The sequence below is a fragment of the Ambystoma mexicanum genome, chromosome 1p, assembly GCF_040938575.1.
Source record: "Ambystoma mexicanum isolate Mex_15411 chromosome 1p, UKY_AmexF1_1, whole genome shotgun sequence".
Classification (NCBI taxonomy): Eukaryota; Metazoa; Chordata; class Amphibia; order Caudata; family Ambystomatidae; genus Ambystoma; species Ambystoma mexicanum.
In genome coordinates, this window is record NC_090921.1 from 207,633,903 (window position 1) to 207,655,140 (window position 21,238).

General features: G+C 42.6%; 1 protein-coding gene across 1 annotated transcript in view; it reads left to right on the top strand.

Moving 5' to 3' along the window:
- The window catches only part of LOC138471054 (extracellular calcium-sensing receptor-like), a 121,054-nt gene that overhangs the window by 25,255 nt on the left and 74,561 nt on the right, over positions 1-21,238 (top strand). Inside the window, exon 3 of the mRNA XM_069609039.1 lies at positions 6,416-6,523. Coding sequence (XP_069465140.1) covers positions 6,416-6,523 — 108 coding nt within the window. The remainder of the gene's footprint in view (positions 1-6,415; positions 6,524-21,238) is intronic.

Here is a 21,238-nt window from a genome sequence, read left to right on the forward strand (position 1 = left end):
GGATCTCCTGTAGTCTCACAGAATATTATCGCTCCCACACCATACTTTGCATACATCTCATACGCCGGCGTTCCCCCAGGTGGTGCAATTCGGCCATTCTCCAAAGATTGTCTACCGCAGCGGAAAAACCCCACTAGGGTGGACAATACCCCAGGCATGTTTCAACCTCCCCTTGGTTAATCAACCTTACCCAGGGCATTTGATTTTGCAAAGTCAACTCTCAACCAGTATCAGGGTTATTTTGAATTGGGGTATGAGTCACCTGATAAATCAAATTGTCCTCCAGGACACAATTCGTCTGCATACTGATGCAACCAATGATGTTGTGTCTGCATTTCTTGGCTTCTGCCTCGTTTCGGGACCCTCGCCTTCTTGTTCTCTGGCCAGGTAATTCGATCAGGGAACAGATGTGTGCAGATCTGCAAAGGAATCTCTCATCACTTCTACAGGGCGCCCCGAACACCTCTTGATCCAGGCTCGATCGTCCTGTCCTCGTCGTTCTCCGCCTTTACTCAATTACAACGTACACAATGGAACAAGTGGGGGAGGGTCCCTATTCAGGTGCTATCTTGAAAGGGGCCCCTAGGGGTCCCTCGCGTTATGGAAACAAGGCAAATCACCACACACGACAGATACGCCAGACACAAGGTTATATTCCCAAAGCTAGGGTTTATTGCAAAGCAAATAGTCTCAGTTGGCCAACTCTGTCTCACGCCCCGTGACGTGTATCTCTAGACCTCGAGGGACACAAGAGAGTGAATTATGTACATCAGTTCATATATAAAAAATGCATATCATACAATCAGCTGTGACATGTTTAACACCCCCCTTTATTGGGTTTCTTTGAACTCGGTTTGATGATGGGCAATTTTGACTAATATGACACCTCCAAATATCTATTCTAGCAACAATTTGCAACCTTGCAAGTGTAGAGACATCTTTTCTTTATTGAACAGAACACAGTGCTTCTGTTCTTGTAAGCGAGCTACATACGGAGGAAGAGTCACATTCCAGACCTTGCTATCTTTGAGGTGCGATACATGTCCTGGGAGCCGACACGCTCTACAGGGCTCGGAAAAGGGGGGCCGTAAGAAGAGCATAATTCAAGCCTTTAGCTGCTTTATTCTAACATTTTCTACCATATAACGAGACTGTCTGGCAGCTGTAAAATGATTAAATGCCCTGCGGCTCTCCTTCAAGGCTACATTCGGGAGGGAGCCGGGCATTCCTCTCCGGAGCTGCCTACGTTGTGTTTCAACCAACTCCTTATTAGCCTCGCGGCCTTGCAGCCTTGTCCTTTCACGTTCAGACAACAATGTTAACAGTCAAGCAGAGTAAGCAGAAATGTGCTGCGAAGCAGTTTGAACAGAAAGCAATGAGCAATCGTTAGAAAACAAAATGGCGATCCTTGCAAAATGGCCGCTCATTGGTCAAACTCGGAAACCTGTATTTCTATCGTTATGTACATGAGACGGTTGGTCTTCGGCCACCAAAATATGTTTGCCGTCAATCGTGAGAGGTGTCCATTTTTCTAGACCGACACTGTTAAGATCAAAAATGGCTCCTGGCCCATGAGGAAACCGCAGCATGCGGTAGCCCTATCAATGAGAACTGCTTGCATCTGTTCTATGAAGTCTTGGACTTGTCAGAATCCCCACCAAGCAGCGTGACACTGTGATGTCTTATTTTGATCAGCTGTGAACATTGATCACTGGTTGCCTCTGTCCACCTCACTTGTCTTAGGAAAAATGATAGGATGCCAGGTATTTGGCGTAAGCAGTAGTGTTAGGTCGGGATGTAGGTACAGTGACCCAGCCAGGAAAAAAAACAATTAGCATGTTTCATTGTGTGAGCAGGGTGAGTTGTTTGCAGTAGAAGGTGCATGTATCACTTGTAATTAGCTTTTACACATATTAGATACCCATATATAGCACCACAGAGGGTTCAACAAATATAATAATGTTGCGGTTACAGAGGTTATAGATAGGGCAGTGTAGAAGCCCCGTGTTTCAAAGTTATGTTATTTTGTGCGGATGTGAAAAAAGATTTAAGCAGTGGGAAGATGGAGAAAGAATGATACTGTGGTATGAGCAAGGACAAATCACTTTCCCATCCGCCAGGAGAGAAACCGAGGTCAGAAACACCACTGGTGCACAGATAAACGCTAATTGTTTCCAATTTAAGGGCCTGAATGTAGTGGGAACTGAATGTTAGCTGTGGGGAGAGCAGGTGGGGATGCACCCTTTGAAGTCAAAATTTATGAAAATAAGGCACCAGGTTTACTGATGACAAGTGGCCAGGCAAAGATTTAGAGCGCTACTGCCCCCAACCAAAGAGTGGTGAACCCATTTGAATTACAAGTAGATGCACAACCAAAGCAAATAAATCCCTTAAATTCAGACTCAAGAGCGATGCCCCAGTCACGTCATTACTGGGCATCTGGAGTTTGAAGGAGATAAGGGGGGAGCTGTGCCTGGAACATTTCATGATTTGGAAAAGGAGGAGCAGAGGTGATGCCAATACATGTAGTACAAGGTTGGGGGTGTAGCATGTTTGTGTCGCAGCATCTGGTATAATGAAAATGTCTATTGTCTTGTAAAAGCAGATTTGGCATCACCAAATTTGATCATATCTGGATTGGAGGGGTGCACATCACGTGACGGGCGCAATTTCTTAATGTATCTATATCCTCAGTAACCAATCCCATACCTGGAGTTAATAGTGACAGTGTAGGAGGCCAATAGGGACATTTATAATGTCATCTTTGATGTCCTGAGTTTTAGCAGAACACAGTGGTGGCGTGAGTTAAGGTTTCTTAGCTTACCATAACAAGTGAATTTCTGGGGGGTTTCGGTTTTACTTTTAACCATAACGTCCGTTTAACAAAGTTTTTTCACTGAATTTCATAGGTTTTCATTAGTGCAACTTAACCATAACGCCCCTTTAACAACATGTTTTCTGTGAATTTTATAGGTTTTTATGAGTGAAAAAGTTTCATGATGTTACATCACTGTATATAAGTTATTAATAATTCCTCTTTTAATATATATGAAAGAACTGTAAGCCTGTATGTGGTTATCAGCAGTGCATGCTGGGGAGGCAAGTCATGGTTGAATTACCATGGGTATGAGGTTCAACATGACCCCAGCCCGACCAAACCCCCCCCGTTATCCACTGCACCTACCCTGCATGTTAGTTCAGTGTCCGCAATACCCTCATAATGTGACCAATGGCCAGTGCTTATAGCTTGCAGCATGGCCAGTCTCCACAATCCATGGTGAATGGTCTTCGGCCATGCTGCATTCCCCAATATGATAATTCGAGTAGACATTTGTCCTAGCCAAGGGCCAGTCCCACTCCCCAGACAGCAAAGTTATATCAATATTTTTTTAACTTACTTTCTGACACTTTCAAAAAAGTAAAACACAGGACAGATTTGCAAACACATTCTTTCAGGTCCTTGCTGATGCCTCTCGCGCAAGTTTGCTGCAATCCCGCCCAGCACTCCAGGCTGCAGCTGCAAGCAGATTTTTTTTTTCCCATTCACACCTAGGGATTCGCCCATGTTGCATGCCCCAATAATCAAATCAGAATACACGATTATGAAGTCATTGCAGAGTGGTAGTACTTTAATCGGATTACCCTGCTGCTGGTGATGGGGTTATTTTGTGAAGGTGCCCTTCCTTCTTCAAGTGTTACGTTGCGAATAGGAGAGTGAGCCCTGTTCCTCTGAGCACTGGGTTATTCAATAGGTAGCTGTTGTCGTAATAAGGCAGTCTTGGAAATCATTGTTGGTGCTATATTTATTGTTAGAAGTCCGCTAACATTTCTTTTGACCTTCTAGGGTCCTTCTCAAGGCATGTGGATTGAGGGCCAGTTGTTGCTGCAAGGTTGTGGAAATGAGTCCGCAATGGAATCCCAATGTCTTGTCCCAATGCGGTTGGAAATACGGCTGGTTGATCATTTGGCGGCGTAGCCCGTGACAACGTGGGCGCCTGGTCCAGCGTGCTTGATAATTATCTGCTGATTAACATTGTCTTGGAGCCCATTGGGGCTTGCAGTGTATGCAGTGGTAGGCATGGTGATCTGTTGATGCAATTGTGTCTAGCACTTCTGGCTGTAGCCACAGGCAGAATTGTTTTTCTCATTCAAACCTATCCTGATTTCAGAAAACATTACCACGTGGTCCCTGGTGGCAATGCCACTTTAAACACCATTGCCAGTCCTTTGAGGTCATGGCCAGTAGCCAGATTGTTTGAACCATGACCTTTGGCCATGATTCTCACAATCTGGCCACTGCCCATGGCCACAGGCTATACCTCAGTCACCAAAGGTATATAACTATTTTTTGCACCGACATTATGACACTTTAAAAAAAAAACATAGACACCTTTACAAAACTATGCTTTCAGGTCCTTGACAATGCTCCTTGCACAATTTTGCAGCAAATACATTTATGTTTCATTTGTTGAAAAGTGTCAAAATGTACGTACATGAAATAGTCACATAACTTAGTCCCCACTTGACAAAATCCATTCAGACTTTAGACAAACATTCAAGGGTGGTTCTATAATCTTTCTGAAATCTTTTCTGCACATTTGTCAAACGGCAACAAAGTTATAAGCCATCTAGAAATATTGAGAGTGCCCTCTAATTTTGGCCCTTCTTGACAAAATCCCACCAGACTTTGCAAAAACATTGACATCTGGATCTAACATTGATTTGCAAGCTTTTGTGCAGATTCATCAAACGGCACCAAGTGTATAAGGTGTTCAAATATTTTGGGACCCTCCTCTAATTGTGCTTCCGCTTGGCGAAACAGCACCAGACTTTGCAGGACCATTCACCGCCAGGTAGGTCAAACATGATATTGCAAAATTTCATGCATTTTAATTCAGTGGTGCCAAAGTTATAAGCCATCCCAAATCTGCTTTTCACCGACCCTGTAATGCACAAATATGTCTGGATGTCTCCTAGCATCCGGACTGTTTGCAGACTTCAGAGATTATAAAACAACTGCTTTATGACTTTTTATGGCCATATCCCATCCCATCTTCATTACTGCTCAACTCCCCATAGATTGTTTCATTAGTGCAATTCACAAGTGTTTCATTAGTGCAATTCACAAGTGCAATATTGTGTTTTTTAATATATTTTTACTGCGATGTCCACGGACTACCAGCGATGTTTGCAAATCCAACATGGCGTCCGTTTCAAAAACATTGATTCACCGTTTTTAATTGACCAATCAGCAAGTGCGTATGATGTCCGCAAACATTGTGCCACTCTCTGATTGGCCCAGGATGGTGTCCGCAGACTGAATAGGGAAGTGAATCCGTGGACAGACCCAGATATCGCACATTTTTTGGGACCTCATTTTTGGCCGTTTTGTAGAAAATGACTGGGTGGATTTATACAAAGTTTACAAAATCATGCTTTCTGGACCAAGCTGCTGCTCCTGGTGCAAATTTGGTGAAAATCCGTCTAGCGGTTTGGGCTGTAGGCATGAGCCAATTTCTTTTTTCCATTTCGTCTATGAGAAAAACCACACATTTTTGCACCCCCCGTTAACTTTGCCCTCCCTGGACGAGACTGCACCAAACTTTGCAGAATCATTTTGAGGGGCCCATATACTATTTTTGTAAAGTGTGGTGAAGGTTCATCCAGCGGGGTGAAGTTTTAAGCAGCCCAAGAAGTGCTCTTTCTGTGATTTGGGCAATTTAACCATAACTACCTGCCGCTACCGCAGGCCCTGTTATATATATATATATATTAAAGTGTGTCTGACTCCCATAGAAAACCATTATTGTTAATACCTTTTGATTTGAGTAACGATTTGACCAAAATTTTGAAAATGATTAGGGATTCGCACTCCACCCCGCCCCCCCCTTCTGCAAAGTTTCATAAAGATACATTAAAAAAGTTGCGGCCTACTTCCCTCAAATTTTTCCATAGACAAACAGGATACATTTTGTCAAAGCGCACAGCCCAAACCGCTGGATGGATTTGTACCAGGTCTGAAAGAACTTGGGTACAGTACATAAACTGCTGTTGTGGATTAAAGATGCTCCTCAGTTTGGTAAAGAAAGTGATGGCTGTGTGATGGTGTTCACAGCAAAATATGGTACTTGTTCCATTCCTGCTCAGCAGGTGAATGCTGATCTAGAGAACAAGGTGCAAAGATGTCAAAGGCACTCATGTGGTAAGTTCTTTCAGAGGGAATACAAAAGTAAAGACAAGTACTACATTCAGTGCAGATTTGGCTTTACAAGGCCTGTGACACCAGTTGGTCGAGTCAATAATTTGATGCAATCTGTTGAACACATGTTACTGGTAGACACCCAGAAATACCTATCATATGAAAAGAGATAAGGAATGCCAATTCATTATTGATTACAATGTTGTCATTGATCAGCTGTGGGTTGAAAATACTGATGTACAGTATATTGCTGATGATACAACAGCTGTTGCTCGTTATGTTACAGCATGCATGAGAAAAGCTGAAAAAAGCAATGCAGCTGTGGTATTGGCAGACTTATCAGCAGATAAAAGTCTCAGTCAGAAAATTCTAAGCTTTTGGGGTGAAGAGGCTCTCACATAGAGAGTGTGATAGCTACGCGGCTGCAGATCTGCTAACTAGTTTGCCTCTGTATGGACGTAGCATTAATGTACTTTGGTTAAGTATTGGCCAAAGATTTCAGTACCTGAAAATCAGCAGTTAGCAGAAACAGTACCTGACAGTACAGAGATTATGAAAACAACCTTGATTGATACATATTATCCAAATTGATCTGTAGAGTTGGATGATCTTTGTTTATATGAAGTAGCAGAATGCTACTCATATCAAAATATTGAAGCATACAGTGACAGAGGACGGCTTAATATACATGGATGTACTGGTTGTCTAGTGAAACGTGAGAAGGCAAGTCCCATCAACAACATGAAAATGACTAGCCAAACTGCAGAGAAAAAGGAATTATTTCATTTTTGACTTTTGCAGTTGTTCTTCCCATGGCATGCAGAGTGATTTGCTTGGAGGTTTTGAAACTTTTGAAGAATCCTTTTTTGCTAAGAAAAAGCTTAAATACACATCCAAAATGTGAGCAGTACTTGGAGTTACTGGAGAAAGATCTATATCAAGAAAAACATTTTGTGACGGAAATGGGAAAATAAACTCCTGAGGGAAGTCAAGATGCTGCAGAAGGAAGTTAAAATGTGCTTGATGAGCCAATTATTCAAACTGATATTGCGCTTGCCATGGAAGAAGTAGAAAGTGCAATGCACATGTGATGAAATAGAAAACTTAATATGGAACAAAAATAAGTTTATTATACAATCAAAGATAGGTTCTGATATGGTTTACAGCATGACAAGCATGAGTGTTCTTGTGTCCAATACAAACCTGTATTATCATATGTTAGTGAAGCAGCATGAACAGGTAGATCTTTTTTAATTCATGCAATAAGAGCTATGATCCAAAATGTATCTGAGTGATCCTTGTCATGCATTGCAATTGCTCCAACAGGTTTAATAGTTTTCAATGTAGGAAGTTTTACTTTACATCAACTGTTGAAGCTACCAGTGGAGCATGACAACAAACTAGAGTATTGAAAACTTGTATCAAGTACAGCACGGAAGTAGTAAAAGTACTTAGAGAATTAAATACCTTGATTGTAGATGAAGTAGGTATGGTGGCTAACTTGATGCTAGCTTTCAGTTACTTGCAAATGCAAGTGGTTTTGAAGAAGACTAAAACGTTTTGTTTGGAGATAAACATGTACTTGTTTTTGGAGACTTGTTTCATTTAACTGCTGTGAAATGTCACCCAGTTTTCAAAATGATGCAATCTAAGTATAGTCAAAAAGTTATAAGAAGTATTGGTCATTTTAACCTTTGGAATGGTTTTGAATTCCAATAATTTACCATTGATATGATATGATATGATATGATATGGCATTTATAATGTGCCGGTACAGAAGTGTTTTGAGGTGCAACAAAACAAGGAGGGAGAAACAGAGGGAGGACAAAACAATTATCTTACTAGGCCCTGGGTCAGTCAGATCGTGCAAGTGCTGGGAAGTGGAAGGGGAGAAGTGCCAAGGGGGGAGGAAGAAGTGCATGTAAAATAAAAGTGCAGCCTGTGTGTGGATCCGTGCAGGTAACTCAAAAGTGCAGCCAATGGGTGGCTCTTAAGTGTAGAGAAAAAGGAATGTAGGGTTGAAGATACAAAAGAGCTAGGTCAGCCGGGAGTCAGTGAAAAGTGCAACTGGACATGCAGGAGCCTGAGCCCAAGTTCAGAGTATAGCCAGGTGACCAGTGCATGGAGCAGTCGGGACATCAGCAGCGGACAGGAGGAGAGAAACCGGAAGCAAAGAGGAAAGTCTTGAGTTGGTTTCAGAACCTGAGCTGGTTCTGCTCAATTTTGAGGGAGGCAGGGAAGCTGTTCCAGAGGGAGGCCCCTGCCGAAGATAGAGATCTTCCCTCAACCCTCTGCTTGGAAAGGAAAAATTACTCACCCTCATAGAGTTGTAAGTATATGAGCGGAGAGCTCGGGAAGTAAGGTCTTTTGGAAAAGAAAGTTGGAGATAGCATGGTTCTAGGCCCCAGAAAGCCTTGTGGAGGATGCAGAGGTTCTTGAACTTGATCCTTGCTGCCACTCAGAGCCAATGAAGAGATTTCAGAGCTGGAGAGATATGATCACTGGGCTTGACACCAAGGACAAGTCTTGCAGGCCCATTCTGGATAAGTTGTAGAGGTCAGGGAGTAGAAGCAGGAAGATTTAGAAAGAGGCTGTTGCAGTAGTCCAGCCTAGAGAGGACCAGAGCTCTGGAGACAGTGAGCCTCTGGGGGAAAGTGAGGAAAGTAAGAATACCTCTGAGCAGGTGCAGCTGGTAGTTTGACTTCTTAGAGATGTCAGAGATGTGAGGAGAGAAGGAGAGGATGGAGTAGAAGATGGCCCCATGGTTCTTCTCCTCACAGGCAGGAGCAGACAGAGGGCCCAGAGTCGGTGGCCAGAGAGAGAGCAGAAAGGAGGGAGCAGGTGTTGTGATGAGGAGAATCTCTGTCTTACTGGCATTAAGGCCGAGATCATTGGCAGCACACCATTCTTGAATTGTGGTCAGACAATCTGAAATGAGAGAAGGAGAAGAGGTGGCTGAGGGGAGTTTGAAGGAAAGCTTGGTGCCATCCACATAACACTGAATGTTGGAGCAGAAGGAATTGATGCAGTGGGCAAGAGGTGCAAGGTATTGATTCAATTTCCAGGGAGAGAGGTTAGACCCCTTGGGAACACCACAGGTAGGGAGAGAGATAGAAGAGAGGAAAGATCCAAGATGGACCGGGGGGAGCCGGTCAGTGGGAAAGGAGGTCAGCCAAGCCAGTGCCTGATCAGTGACCCAGGTTATCACAGAGACGACTAAGCAGGATGGCACGGATGACCATATCAAAGGAAGAGGGAAGATCAAGGAGAATGAGGACAGAAGGAGGTTAGAATCAAGGTTAGAGAGCAGATCTCCATGAGTGTTCAGAAGAGCAGTTTCTTTGCTTCTGGTAGTCTGAAGCCAGACTGGTGGTCGTGGAGACAATCAGTTTGCAGATTAAGCTAGGAGACGGCCAGCTTTTCTAAGAGTTTGCCCAGGAAAGTGGTGATGGAGATCGGGTGATAGTTAGCCATAGAGGAACGATCGGCGGAGGGCTGAGACAATCTGTAGACTTAGAGTATGCAGAAATGTTTAATAAGATTTGTATAGGTGTTCTTGTGGAGAATGTGAAAGCAGTCTTAAAGGTAAGACTGATTTCTGAAATGTTTCATGCAGATTGCAGTCCGTCTGATGTCATGTTGACTCTTTAGGAAAAACATTTCTTGTGTTGATTTGTAGCGCACACTTGCAGAGTTTAACACGTTAAACTCTACAATGCTACTGTCAGAGAAGCAAAATATTGTGATAAAATCATGTAATGTTTTAGACTGTTATGTTATGCCTTTAGAGTTGGATAAAAGATCAAAAGCTTGATTAGTTCAACTGGAGAATTTGATTTCTAAAACATTAGGTCTAAAAGCAGTTTTAAAACTGTGCATCAATGCACGAGAAATGTCAAAGAGGAACTTGAATGTAGGAATTGGTCTAGTCAATGGAGCGATGGGAAGAGTGATTGCATTTCAAACTTTTCCTGACAGTACAAATATTGAACAAGTTGAAGTAAAGTTTGATCTTGTAGAAGAAACGCATTTTATTTCTCGGACCTCGGCATGGTTCATGTTTTTAAGGATACCATTCCCATTGTGCTCTGCATATGCAATTACTATTAATAAATCACATGGGTTGACTTTAGAAGCAGCACATATTGTCATTGGCCATTTAGTTTTTAAAGAAGGAATGCCAGATGTAGCTCTATCACGTGGGAAAAATATTGAAGGTTTATTGTTAATAAATGTTGATGAAAGAAAAGTGAAAACTGACATTTCTTACATTGAAGAATATAATAGGTGATGTGCACTGTATACTCATTTGAGCCTAATACCTGTACCAACAAAACACTTAGCCACAAAACATAAGGAGTCAGTGAAAATACTTTAAAATAAATTTCGGACGACCTTGTCTTAATTGATCGTACCCAGATTGGTCTTCAACGGCTGCTGAGTAATCTCAGTGACTACTTAAAACAAAATGACTTAAACTTGAATGTTGACAAAACTAAGATAATGGCTATCGGTACAACAACATCGCGGAAAGACCAAGCCTTCAAATGGACCATTGAGAATAACATCCTGTCATCAGTGAAGTCCATTCGCTATCTAGGCATCATGTTTAATAACTCCATCAACGAACATCACTGGATGCAAGACCTGATTGCATGAATAACCAGTTTGCAATTCAAGGGGCCAAGATAAACAGGGAATATGGAAAATTTAGTCTGTCACCAGTTTTGACATTTTATGTCCAAAAGGTAATTCCAGCAATTGCCTTTGGTGCGGAGGCCGGATGGAATTTGGCCGCACAGATTTGGCATAAACTTGAGGCAATATTCTGGAGGCGTGTCTTAAGACTCCCAAACTTTGTATCCATCACTGCGATTCACTATGAGTTATCTTTGAACTCCCTACACTCTGTTGTCATCTGGAAATCTTTGACCGCCTGGAGGAAAATGTGCGTAGCTGCACCGTCCCCCGCTTACCAAATTTTGGCTGCGAAACATGAAGTTGCCAATAACCATCCGTTTTGCGCCTGGAAATCTGCTTTGGCAATCCACCTAAACAGCGCCGACATATCAACTGATGATTTAATTAATTTGCCACAGTTGGCAAAGATCAAATTTGAAAATTGGTCTTGGATTTGCAATTCAGAACTTCGAAACAAACTGAAATCCATGCTGAAATCGGAAACTACAGTGCATAAATTGAACAAACCTTGTCGATACCTAGTACAATGTCCAAATTCACAATATCGTGAAAAATTCTTGAAGGTTCGGCTGAACGCCATTCAGTCTAAAGAAATGTTGTGGCAACGCAAAAACAAGGACACTGCTGACAACATATGCCGATTTTGCCGCAATGCCACAGAAACGTCTTATCATCTAGTAACAGCATGCGCAGGGGTGAATACCCACCGACAATGCCATCTTGGGAAATATGCTCCACTGGACAACGACACGGCCAACTAGTGGGGCCGTGCAATTTCTGGACATGATATCCAACTCACATGTGCTGTCGTCAATTTTCGGGCCTCTATTTTCTTAAGCCCCGAGGCGAAATTAATTAATTAATTAATTAATTAACTAACTAATTAACAAATTTCCACGTATGACCATGTAATCTTCGGGTCTGAACACCAGTTAGTCAAGAGGTCGAAAACCCTGATGTATGCACCTGCTAGTACATCTAGTTGTTTGGTTGTAAGATGTTTCTTAGATGTATAGTTTAGTTTTCTATGTAACAAAAGTTATGGCTGACCAACTCTCTTTTTTAGTTGTGATACCATAACTGAAGTTTCAATAAAAAAAAAAAAAAAATCATTACTCTTAAGAATAAAAAACAACAGAATCTACTGCAGTTGGACAGTCATTCAACTTTGACATATTCTCATTGCAGATTTAGTAATTAAATAGGAGTTGAAGGCTATTGTATTGCAGCTTTGTGTTTGCTCTTTCAAATGACACCATTGATGCAAGAAATAGCTTCCACAGCAGACACCCAGATATGTGTGGAACCTTCAAATATCTGTAGATGAAAAACCACACCGTACACATTCGTCAATGTCAATCCAAAATGTAGTAGCTGTTGCAAGTGGATGTCAAAATGTTTCTCAAAATACAAAGGACGATAGTCAAGAATTTTGAATGACTGTCTTTAATGTATTACTGCAGGAAACTGTTAGTGTAGATACATATGTAGGAATTAGTTACAAGTGGAATCATATGTGTCCACATTGTAACAAAGATTACATATCTCAGGATATTGCTGAAAGATGTTTATATGTTCATATCCCTGATCAGAAGATGTACAAATGTCTGATCTTTTAACTAAAGCATTCCATGACATGCAATGCAGTGACTGTGGTTGTAACTTACAATCTACACTGCAATATCTGTTTTTTAATAAGTATGTATTATCTTTTATGTTTCAAAGATAAAGTGAAGATGGTAGGAAAATTAACATGGCAGTAATGAATTTTGTAAATGATCAAGTTTCTATTAGCAAGAAAACTTTTAAGACGTGTGCAATTATTTTTCATGAGGAGGCATTCATTCACTGTGGACATTTCACAACATTTGTGCATACAGAAGTAGTTTGGCTTGTTTGTAAGGACTCTATAGTCACACACCAAGCTACATTGCCAGAGGGTGTAAAGAATGAGGGTGTAAAGAATGCTTTCTTAATGTTATTAGAACCAAAGTTTTAAAATGTATGTTATATTTTTTATGAATATAAATGTGCAAAATAAAAGTTTGAAATTGAAGAATTGGGTAATAAGTAGAAGATGAATTTTTACTAGGATGTATTTTGAAATCAGTACAAAGTAAATTTAGAGAAAATATTCTGAAGATTATATAAATTAGAAGAGAAAACCACATTCTGCAATCTTCTACTTCTGTTTTATTGTATAAAACATTGTATATTTTGATATATAGAAGTGTTTCTTTATGTACGAGGTTTCATAAATGGTTCCACGCACATTATTTTGAGTGGTAGGGAGTGTAGAAGTTCATGAGTGTTTACATATGAAACAAGTAAACGGTAGAATGTAGATACACAAACAATAAATTTCAATGTGTGTAAAATAGATGACATCTCACTACAAATAAGAGTTCTAGGGATCAATTTCGATATACTGTGTCTTACTTGTCAGGTGTGTAGGTGGCCATAATAATGATGCACAGAACATTTAAAAAAAGTATTCCAATAAAAAAACATGCATAGCTTCCCTGCCCTGCCAGATCCTCATAAAGTGTGTCCCACGCCAGGCCAGCCCCCCGCACTCTCCTGATGGCATCCGCACATACCCCCATTCCTCCCACAACACTCATTGTTTCTGTGATGAAGTTTCAATTGAGATGTCTGGTAGTCGCAGCTATTATATCCCGTACCTGAGTTTACAGAAAAGCGTTTTGCCGCATACTCCGTCCCTATACCTCTTCCAACTCCCAAATTTAACTTGGTGTCCTATTACCTCCCCACCAACTCTACCCTAAAAGCATTTCCCTGATGATTTTTCACCTGGAAATGGTAATTCCCTGCTTTTTTGTTTTTTTGGCTAAGGGTATAGCCGTGGCTATCTCTTGCATTGAGTGAAAAAAAAAACATGATGGCTGTTTCATTTGTAAACACCCGGTTTCTTGGCAATTTACCCGCGATATAGCTATCTATTGGGTATTGGTGATATGAAAGTAACAAGACTTTAATATGCAGACAATTTAATACTGATCGATTAAATGGTAATTGGTCTTCAACGATGACTGGATAGACTCCAAAGTTACACTGATCAAAATTGCCTGGAGATAATCCAAGACAAAACTAAAGTAATGTGTTTGGAAAAAGGAAACACTTGAAGAGAGAATTTTAAATGGTTCTTGGGGACAAACAGGATCGAGCTAGTCAAAAAGTTTAAATACTTCGGATTTACCTTGAATGATGGTCCCATCAAGACCCCAATGCAGGAGTTGCTGCTTGAGAAGGTGAAAACCCTTGCTACCCAAGCCAGACGAATGGACCAAAAACATGGCTGTTTCTCATTAGTTGCAGCTATAAACTTCTACAGTCATAGGTAGTGCCCGCCTTAACCTATGGGGTAGAGGCTACGCCAGACCTTCCATGTAAACTGAGGGCAAGACTTGAAGGCATATTTTGGATGAATACCCTTAACCTCCCTAATTCTACAACAACATCAATAATACGTAGAGAACTTAGTATTCCATCATTGTAGGTGACTGAAGAGTGGAACAGCCTAGCATTATTTCTGAAAATCATACTACCAACAAGCCCAATAATTTTCCAGATTATCAATACAGAACTAGCAAATGGATCGAATTAACTATTATCTAAATGGGCTACTAAAGCCAGAGAAAAACTGGAAGAAATTGGCTGCTCTGAAATGGACCTGAGAACGAACCCAACCAGGGTAAAAAGAAATATCATGGAGCTGGTTTGGATTCGTACCTTAGATAAGGCAGCTTCCTGCAAACTTACTAGGGATTTGCCTATGAACACTAAAAAGATTTTCCAACTTCGGTGGTACCTGTTAAAATTCCCAAACAGACAATATAGAGAGACCTTTCTAGGAATGCGTCTAAACCCGCTTCCTACTAATGAGATAAATGCAATACACGAAAAATCCAAGAAAAACACCTGTCTATTTTGTGCAGTGCAGGATCAGATTGAAACAATCAAGCATTTGTCAGTGTTTTGTCCTGGGTTGACTGAGGAACGGAAAGCGTTCCTAGAACCCTTGATGACTGAACTCCAAATAATCGATGAGGCAGGATGGTAGGGTCTACTGATCAGTGGAGAAAGGACAGCATGGGTGATAGCTGCAGTGTCCTTCATTTGCAGTATCATCCCCCACTTTAACAAGTGAAAATTGCCAAGAACATTGAACATTGAACCATTGTCATATCGATAATGAGTCGACAACCGTTATTGGATAGAACGGATTTGTCGACCTTGAGATAGCAAAATGTTAGATGGTCTCAAATAGACATCATGAAGGGAAGGAATTAACTATTTGTCAATTGTAATTTGCAAAAATTGTGAAATCAATTAAATCAAATAAAACAAAAAAAGCTATCTGTTTTGGAGAATGGGGTACAGTTTTCACCGTCAAATACTAAAAAAAAGTATTTGACGGAATAACCCTAAACCACAAAAGGGTCGCGAGTCAACCCTTGTCCAAGTTGTTTTGAACCTGATCCGAATCTGTCTAGTGGTTTTCCCTGTGCGGGCCGGCAAAAATTGACAATTTCTGTCTATGGAAAAATGAATGGGTACTAGGCTGAAACTACATGTTTTGGTTTTCTTAATACCTTTTTTATTTTTCAAAGATTCTTTCTGAAAAATGTCAGCCTGATCTGTCACACGAGTCAAAAGTTATTTGCAACTCATTTTTTTAAAATTTCCTATGTAACTACATTTTACCTTAACTATAGGATGGCGACAGCCACCCTAAAATAGATGTGGTCAGAGGTATCTCACCCATTGAGAGTAAAGATTATGTCACTGCAATATAGAGTGAGAAATAGAGAAGGCAGAGGAAACGTGAACTCCTCCATTGCGGAGGAAAGTCAGAGCTGCAAGTAAAAGTAGAGGTCCAGTATATGCCAGACCTGGTATCCCTCCACTGGGCAAAAGGGAGTGTGAGGAGGTGAAATTCCCTCATCTCAATGCAAGGGAACAGAGGAAGGGTCTACACCATTGTGTAAATAACTGTGATTTTGTTGTGAAAGCCCATTATATGGCAAGCCTGGGATCCCTTCACCTGGCATAAGGGGGTGTAAGGAGTAAAATTCCCTCATCTTGAAGAGGAGGCTGAGGAAGAGTCTAAACTATTGTGCATATAATTGTGTTTTAATTATTTGTGGTTTAATGCATTTTGTGGAACTGTTATAGTGTGGGGTGGGGATTTTTGAGATTCAGTGAAGAGAGGTGTGGTGGCAAGGAGGAGTGCAGCAGTATTGGGAGGGCGCGATAGATCAGCACTGCTGGATCGCTGTCAAGGAAAGGAAAGATTATTATGAGTGTAGATCCAGACGACCAGAAGAAGTTGAAGAATAGGAAGGGTATTCTTGTGCTTTTGAGAATGGTTGAGGATTTGGAAGATGTCCTCGAGGACCCTAAAGCGAGAGAACATTGTAATACCTGTGCCCTGTGTAACCCCCACACCTAATGCTATGCCTGCAATCTGTGATATACCTACAACCCCACTGTCCTCCACCCCCACAGGGGTGTTATCCCAAGCAAGCAGTATCAGGTTACATTAACTCCAAGTACGTGCCCCATGCAGCCCCGTGACAGAAAACCCCTGACACCTATGAAACATCCCGCAACCCTCAGCATCGAATGCCACACATGACCCATTAGTGATGGAGACCGAGAACAGGACCTTGAGAGACTTGGAAGCAGTGCTTTGAAGGACAGAAGCAGAGCTTGCCTGAGTAACGCTGCAACGGGGAGAAGGAAGAAGAGTGCCACTAGGTACTGATGAAGGGAGAGTAGGTGATTTTCTATTTTTAATTGTCAGTACCACGATTCAGGACATACATGTTGAAATGCAGGAGGATGGTCACAATGGTACGATGGATAGAGAGGTATTAGAACATGTGGAGAGTTTAGATTGTGAGTAAATCAGATCAGATATAAACCAAGGAGCAGCAGAGGAGGAGTAATGGGGCACAGATGAGGAACAGGGAGAAGAGATACCGCTAAGGGTAACACCAAGAGTAGAGAGTTTGTGGGGTACAAGTCTCAGAGTGCATCCAGGCCACATGGCAGTGGTGAAGGGCAAGCAATGGGGGAGAACGTTACCGGATAGGCAGGTGGGGACACAGTTTCCATTGTTACACAAAGGTCCCATTAGGGCACAGTACATGCCCTGGCCACACATGGAAAGAATCAATTTGATAAAGGCACTGCCAGTGCTTGCAGCAAGAGCAGAGAGGGGAATGTAGGCACTGGAAAAATAGATCACAGACATTACACTAACTGTAGGAGTGTTATGCAGTATCCTGTGCAGTTTCCTTAGGGAGCACTACAGAAGATTAAGACTACAGGTGAGAGCAATAAATCCCCTTTGGTATCAGTCTGTACCACAAAGATTTAGTTGGTATCTGTGGCTGAGCAGTCAGACTTATCTCAAGAGGGAGATGAGCAGTATTCAGGATTTACACAATAGGCCTCCAGTACTTATGGAACAAGGAAACACTGACCAAAGCTTTGTAATAAAAAAAAAATATATATTTATTTTATACACTTCTATGAAAACATATCTATCACAGTTCGTAAGTAAGTTAAAGTAGGTCAAGAAAGTATACACAACTCCCTAGTTAAATTGTAGACAAGTTTGCGAAAACTGAGCAAAACGGCATAGTGCAAACCAAACACTAATGGCACTCTAGCAATTTCTCACAAGGGAGGGAAAGCACAAGTTATGCAGAAATATCTTCTTACACACCCTAGCAACACTTCCCATACGTTTGTGAACCCGTTTAAGCAAGGCAGCGCATTAGTATAGAAACTACTTAAATGAAAACTGAACAAAATGGCATTTCACAAGGTTTAAAAGTAGGACGGAAAAGGTGGTTATAAGAAGTAGGTGCACCAACACAGTTCTAGTTGAGGAGCAATCTAGAGAAGGCAGTTCTACCAAATTTAGCCAGAGTCAGAAGGCCTGTGCCAGAGTCAGTGGTACAAGGCAGGGGCCCAGAAGCAAAATGTTCTTGTAGCTGCAGTCAAGTCTTTGATTAACAATTTTGAAAACGTGGATGCAGAAGGTGAAAGGCAATGTTACGAGAGCGGGGCAGCCAAAACCAACAGGTAGGTAAAGGATTTAAAACACCTTTAGTTCTACCGCGAAGAAAGGGCGGCCTGGCGGAACAATGTACCTTTAAAATGAAGAAGTGGCTCCTGCGGTGGCGGTTGTTCCTGGTAGTTCCTGCAGTTTGGGGGATCCCGCAGAGGAAGAGAGGCTCTCGTCTTGGTGGAAGGTTCGAGTTACTGCACTACCCAGGGATGAAACCAGTGGTGCTGCCCGACGAATAAAAAGTACACTCCTTTAAATCGCGGTCCGGGTGGACTGGACGACTGGTGTATGACGAGTACAGGGTACTGGCGATTCCTCCCAGGCAGGTCCGGGAATGCGATTGGCAAACTGGTTGGCCCCACCAGCTCAAGGGAAGAAGGCTCTTTCAGATGAAGATCTTCTCTCTTCGTGTGGAGAAAAGTGGTGAGATGCTGCAGCAGGGCTTCACTGGTGGTTCAGTCATTGCAGATGTCTTTGGCTTCTCTCCTCTTCGGGCTTCTTAGTTCAAGTGGTGACGTCTTGCTCTTACAGTCCTCAGGACCCTGCTTTTATGCAAAAAGAGCCCCATTCAAACAGCCTAGCTGTCACTCACACAGTGGAGTGGTCATCTTGGCGGGAGACCCTCCAGCCTATCAGGATAGAGTGCAACATGGGTTGCGGCGGCAACCCTGTCCAGGGGTCGTACTCCCCCTCCCACACAATGGACCCACCCCAGATTCAGTGGCGCCAAAAGGAGGGCTTCTCGGCAGAAGCCCGCCAAAAGGACGAACAAAGGATCCCCAACATGGGTTAGGAGTGTAGGTAAAGACATGAGAAAGAAGTTATATAATAAACTTCTGGCAAATAAAACCTACCAGAGTAAAGTTACTATAAAAATGCACCGGCGGTATGTTAGAGGCTGTCAGAAAATGTGGTAGCCTCGAACGATGGGAAAATCCCATAGGGAAATATTTGCGGTCGAATATTTATGGTAGTAACCACTGCCACCACCCAGACACCTTTGAGAGAGGGACTGTACGGTGCCCTCTTGAAAATGAACATAAGGGAAAAACTATTAACCCTTCCAGTACCTCCATAGTAAGATGGGTTGTACTGGTTTAGTTCATAAAAATTGACTAGTAAAGTCAATGGGGACTTTACATGCCCTGGGAGACAGTAGTCAGTCCCAGGGTATGGAGTCTATGTTTGGGGGTCGCTACGACACCCCAGTGTCACTGCACGGAGGGTGCTTTGTAACACATGTGAATAAAGATGGTTCCTATGGAGGTGAGAAAAACCCCATAGACATTAAACACAAAAATAGCCTAGAACACACATAGCAAAAATGCCTAAGAGTGGGCAAAAAGAGTCTCACTCTTAGGAGGAGAAAAAAACAAACCCTTCAAATCCAGCAAAGCTGCTGGGGGACTCTATAGGTGAGGGAAATTAGCCATATATTTGGAAAAAAGCAGGTTACCCAGTGGTACGAAGGGGTGATGACAATCATGATGGAGCATATGTAAATGATTGTCGGGCGTAGGTGTGGGCTGCATTAAGGGTGATATCCCTACACATGTGATATGAATTTAATTATGGCGTGTCCTATGAAAGAAGAAATAGACCCCGCACAATACTTACTTTAGATTCAGGAGATGTGGAGGGGAAGCATGGGACAAGGCTATAGTGATATACTATTATATGTTAAAGAAAGGACTCCCAAAAAGAGCAAAAAGAGGAGCAGAAAGATTTGGACAAAGTAGTGGGGAGAGAGGCTAAAGGATGGGCAGAGATTCATGCAATTATAGTACACCATTGTAGGCAACATCAGGAGAAACAGAGGGAAGTGGTGGACACCGCATTGAAGGCTGAAGCGAAGTTAGTACAGAAGAAATTAGTAAAGTTGAGTTCAAAAGGAGCAGTGATTACGGGCCAGTAGAACCGAGAATGGTGCCAATAAAAACAGGAATGGCACTGGAGTGGGCAGAGGGTACCAAGGCAATCCAGATAAGCACATCTATCAGGGGAGTTATCAACGAGCAAGAAGGGGACTTCAAGAGAGGCAAGGCGTAGAGGAGGAGGAGGTTTCGGAGGGCTGGGTCCAAGATTTGGTGGACTTGGGCTGTGTTAGTCATGAGGGACAATGGACAATTTTTTTGTGGGTTTGCAGGAGTGTATTCATATGATCCCTGCGCTCATCCCAGAGGACCACTGTTAAGAAAGATTTCTTAATACTGGGTAATTTTCCTTCCATGTGGCAACCCCTAAACTTTTTGCTGTTGTTTTCACCATGATCTAGACTTTGCCAGAGAAGTGCAGCCTTCTGCCGCACTCCTCTGGGCTTTCGCTCCTTTCTTACGGGGAAACTGACATGCCCTTAAGACAGTCAGTACCGGGAAACGTTGTTTTCCGTAGTTTCTTTATCATGTTGCAGCTTTCGCGCAACATGGCACAAGAGGGCACTGTAAGCTAAGTTACTGCTCTCTTGGGTCTCTAGTCTTGTACAGGCCCTAGATACTCTCTTTGGATTGATAATGAACGGTGCAAGTGAATCACGGACGGGATCGGTGGCAGCAATCGTTTCTTGTGTTTTTGAGCTCCTTTTGGCGTTTTAAGCACGTTTCTCACGCTTAGCCCAAAATGGTGGCCTGGCTCACAAAATGGCCAGACCACGAGGCGCTTGTCCTGTCCGCTGACCGCCTTGCCCCCTTCACCTCCCCCAGGTCGAGCCAACCCAGGGCCTTCCTTATTTGGGCATGTACTTTCCCGCGAAACACAGATGCTTTCGCAGGCTTCTACAGGCCTTGTGTGTGCCTCCAGGATGTGGGCTGGGATGTCTGGTCCCAATACACATCCTGGGCGCCAGAGAGTCTAGGGTGGTGTGATTGCCTGGGACCCCCGTGGTCCCTGATAAGTTCCACATATGGTGTGAATGTTTTATGAGCGGATCTCCCATTGGGTCCCCTCCGTTTTGGCGCGAAGAGAACTGTGGATAAGAGGGGGCTGGAAACGCCACTACCAGGTCGATCTCCTGAGTTCTCACGAACAAAGGAATACAGGAGCCAAGTATCCTGCAACGACGAGGCTGAACCGAGGAATCGCTGGTGACCCGCTGAAGGACTGCTCCTCTGCACTACTGTCGCTTTGTGAAACCCTTTCTACGTCTGATCGAACGAGAAGGCCTGTACTGGTGCTCCGACCTCTTGGAATAGTGGGAAAAACTATTCTCGGCATCTTCACCATGTCCTGCACGT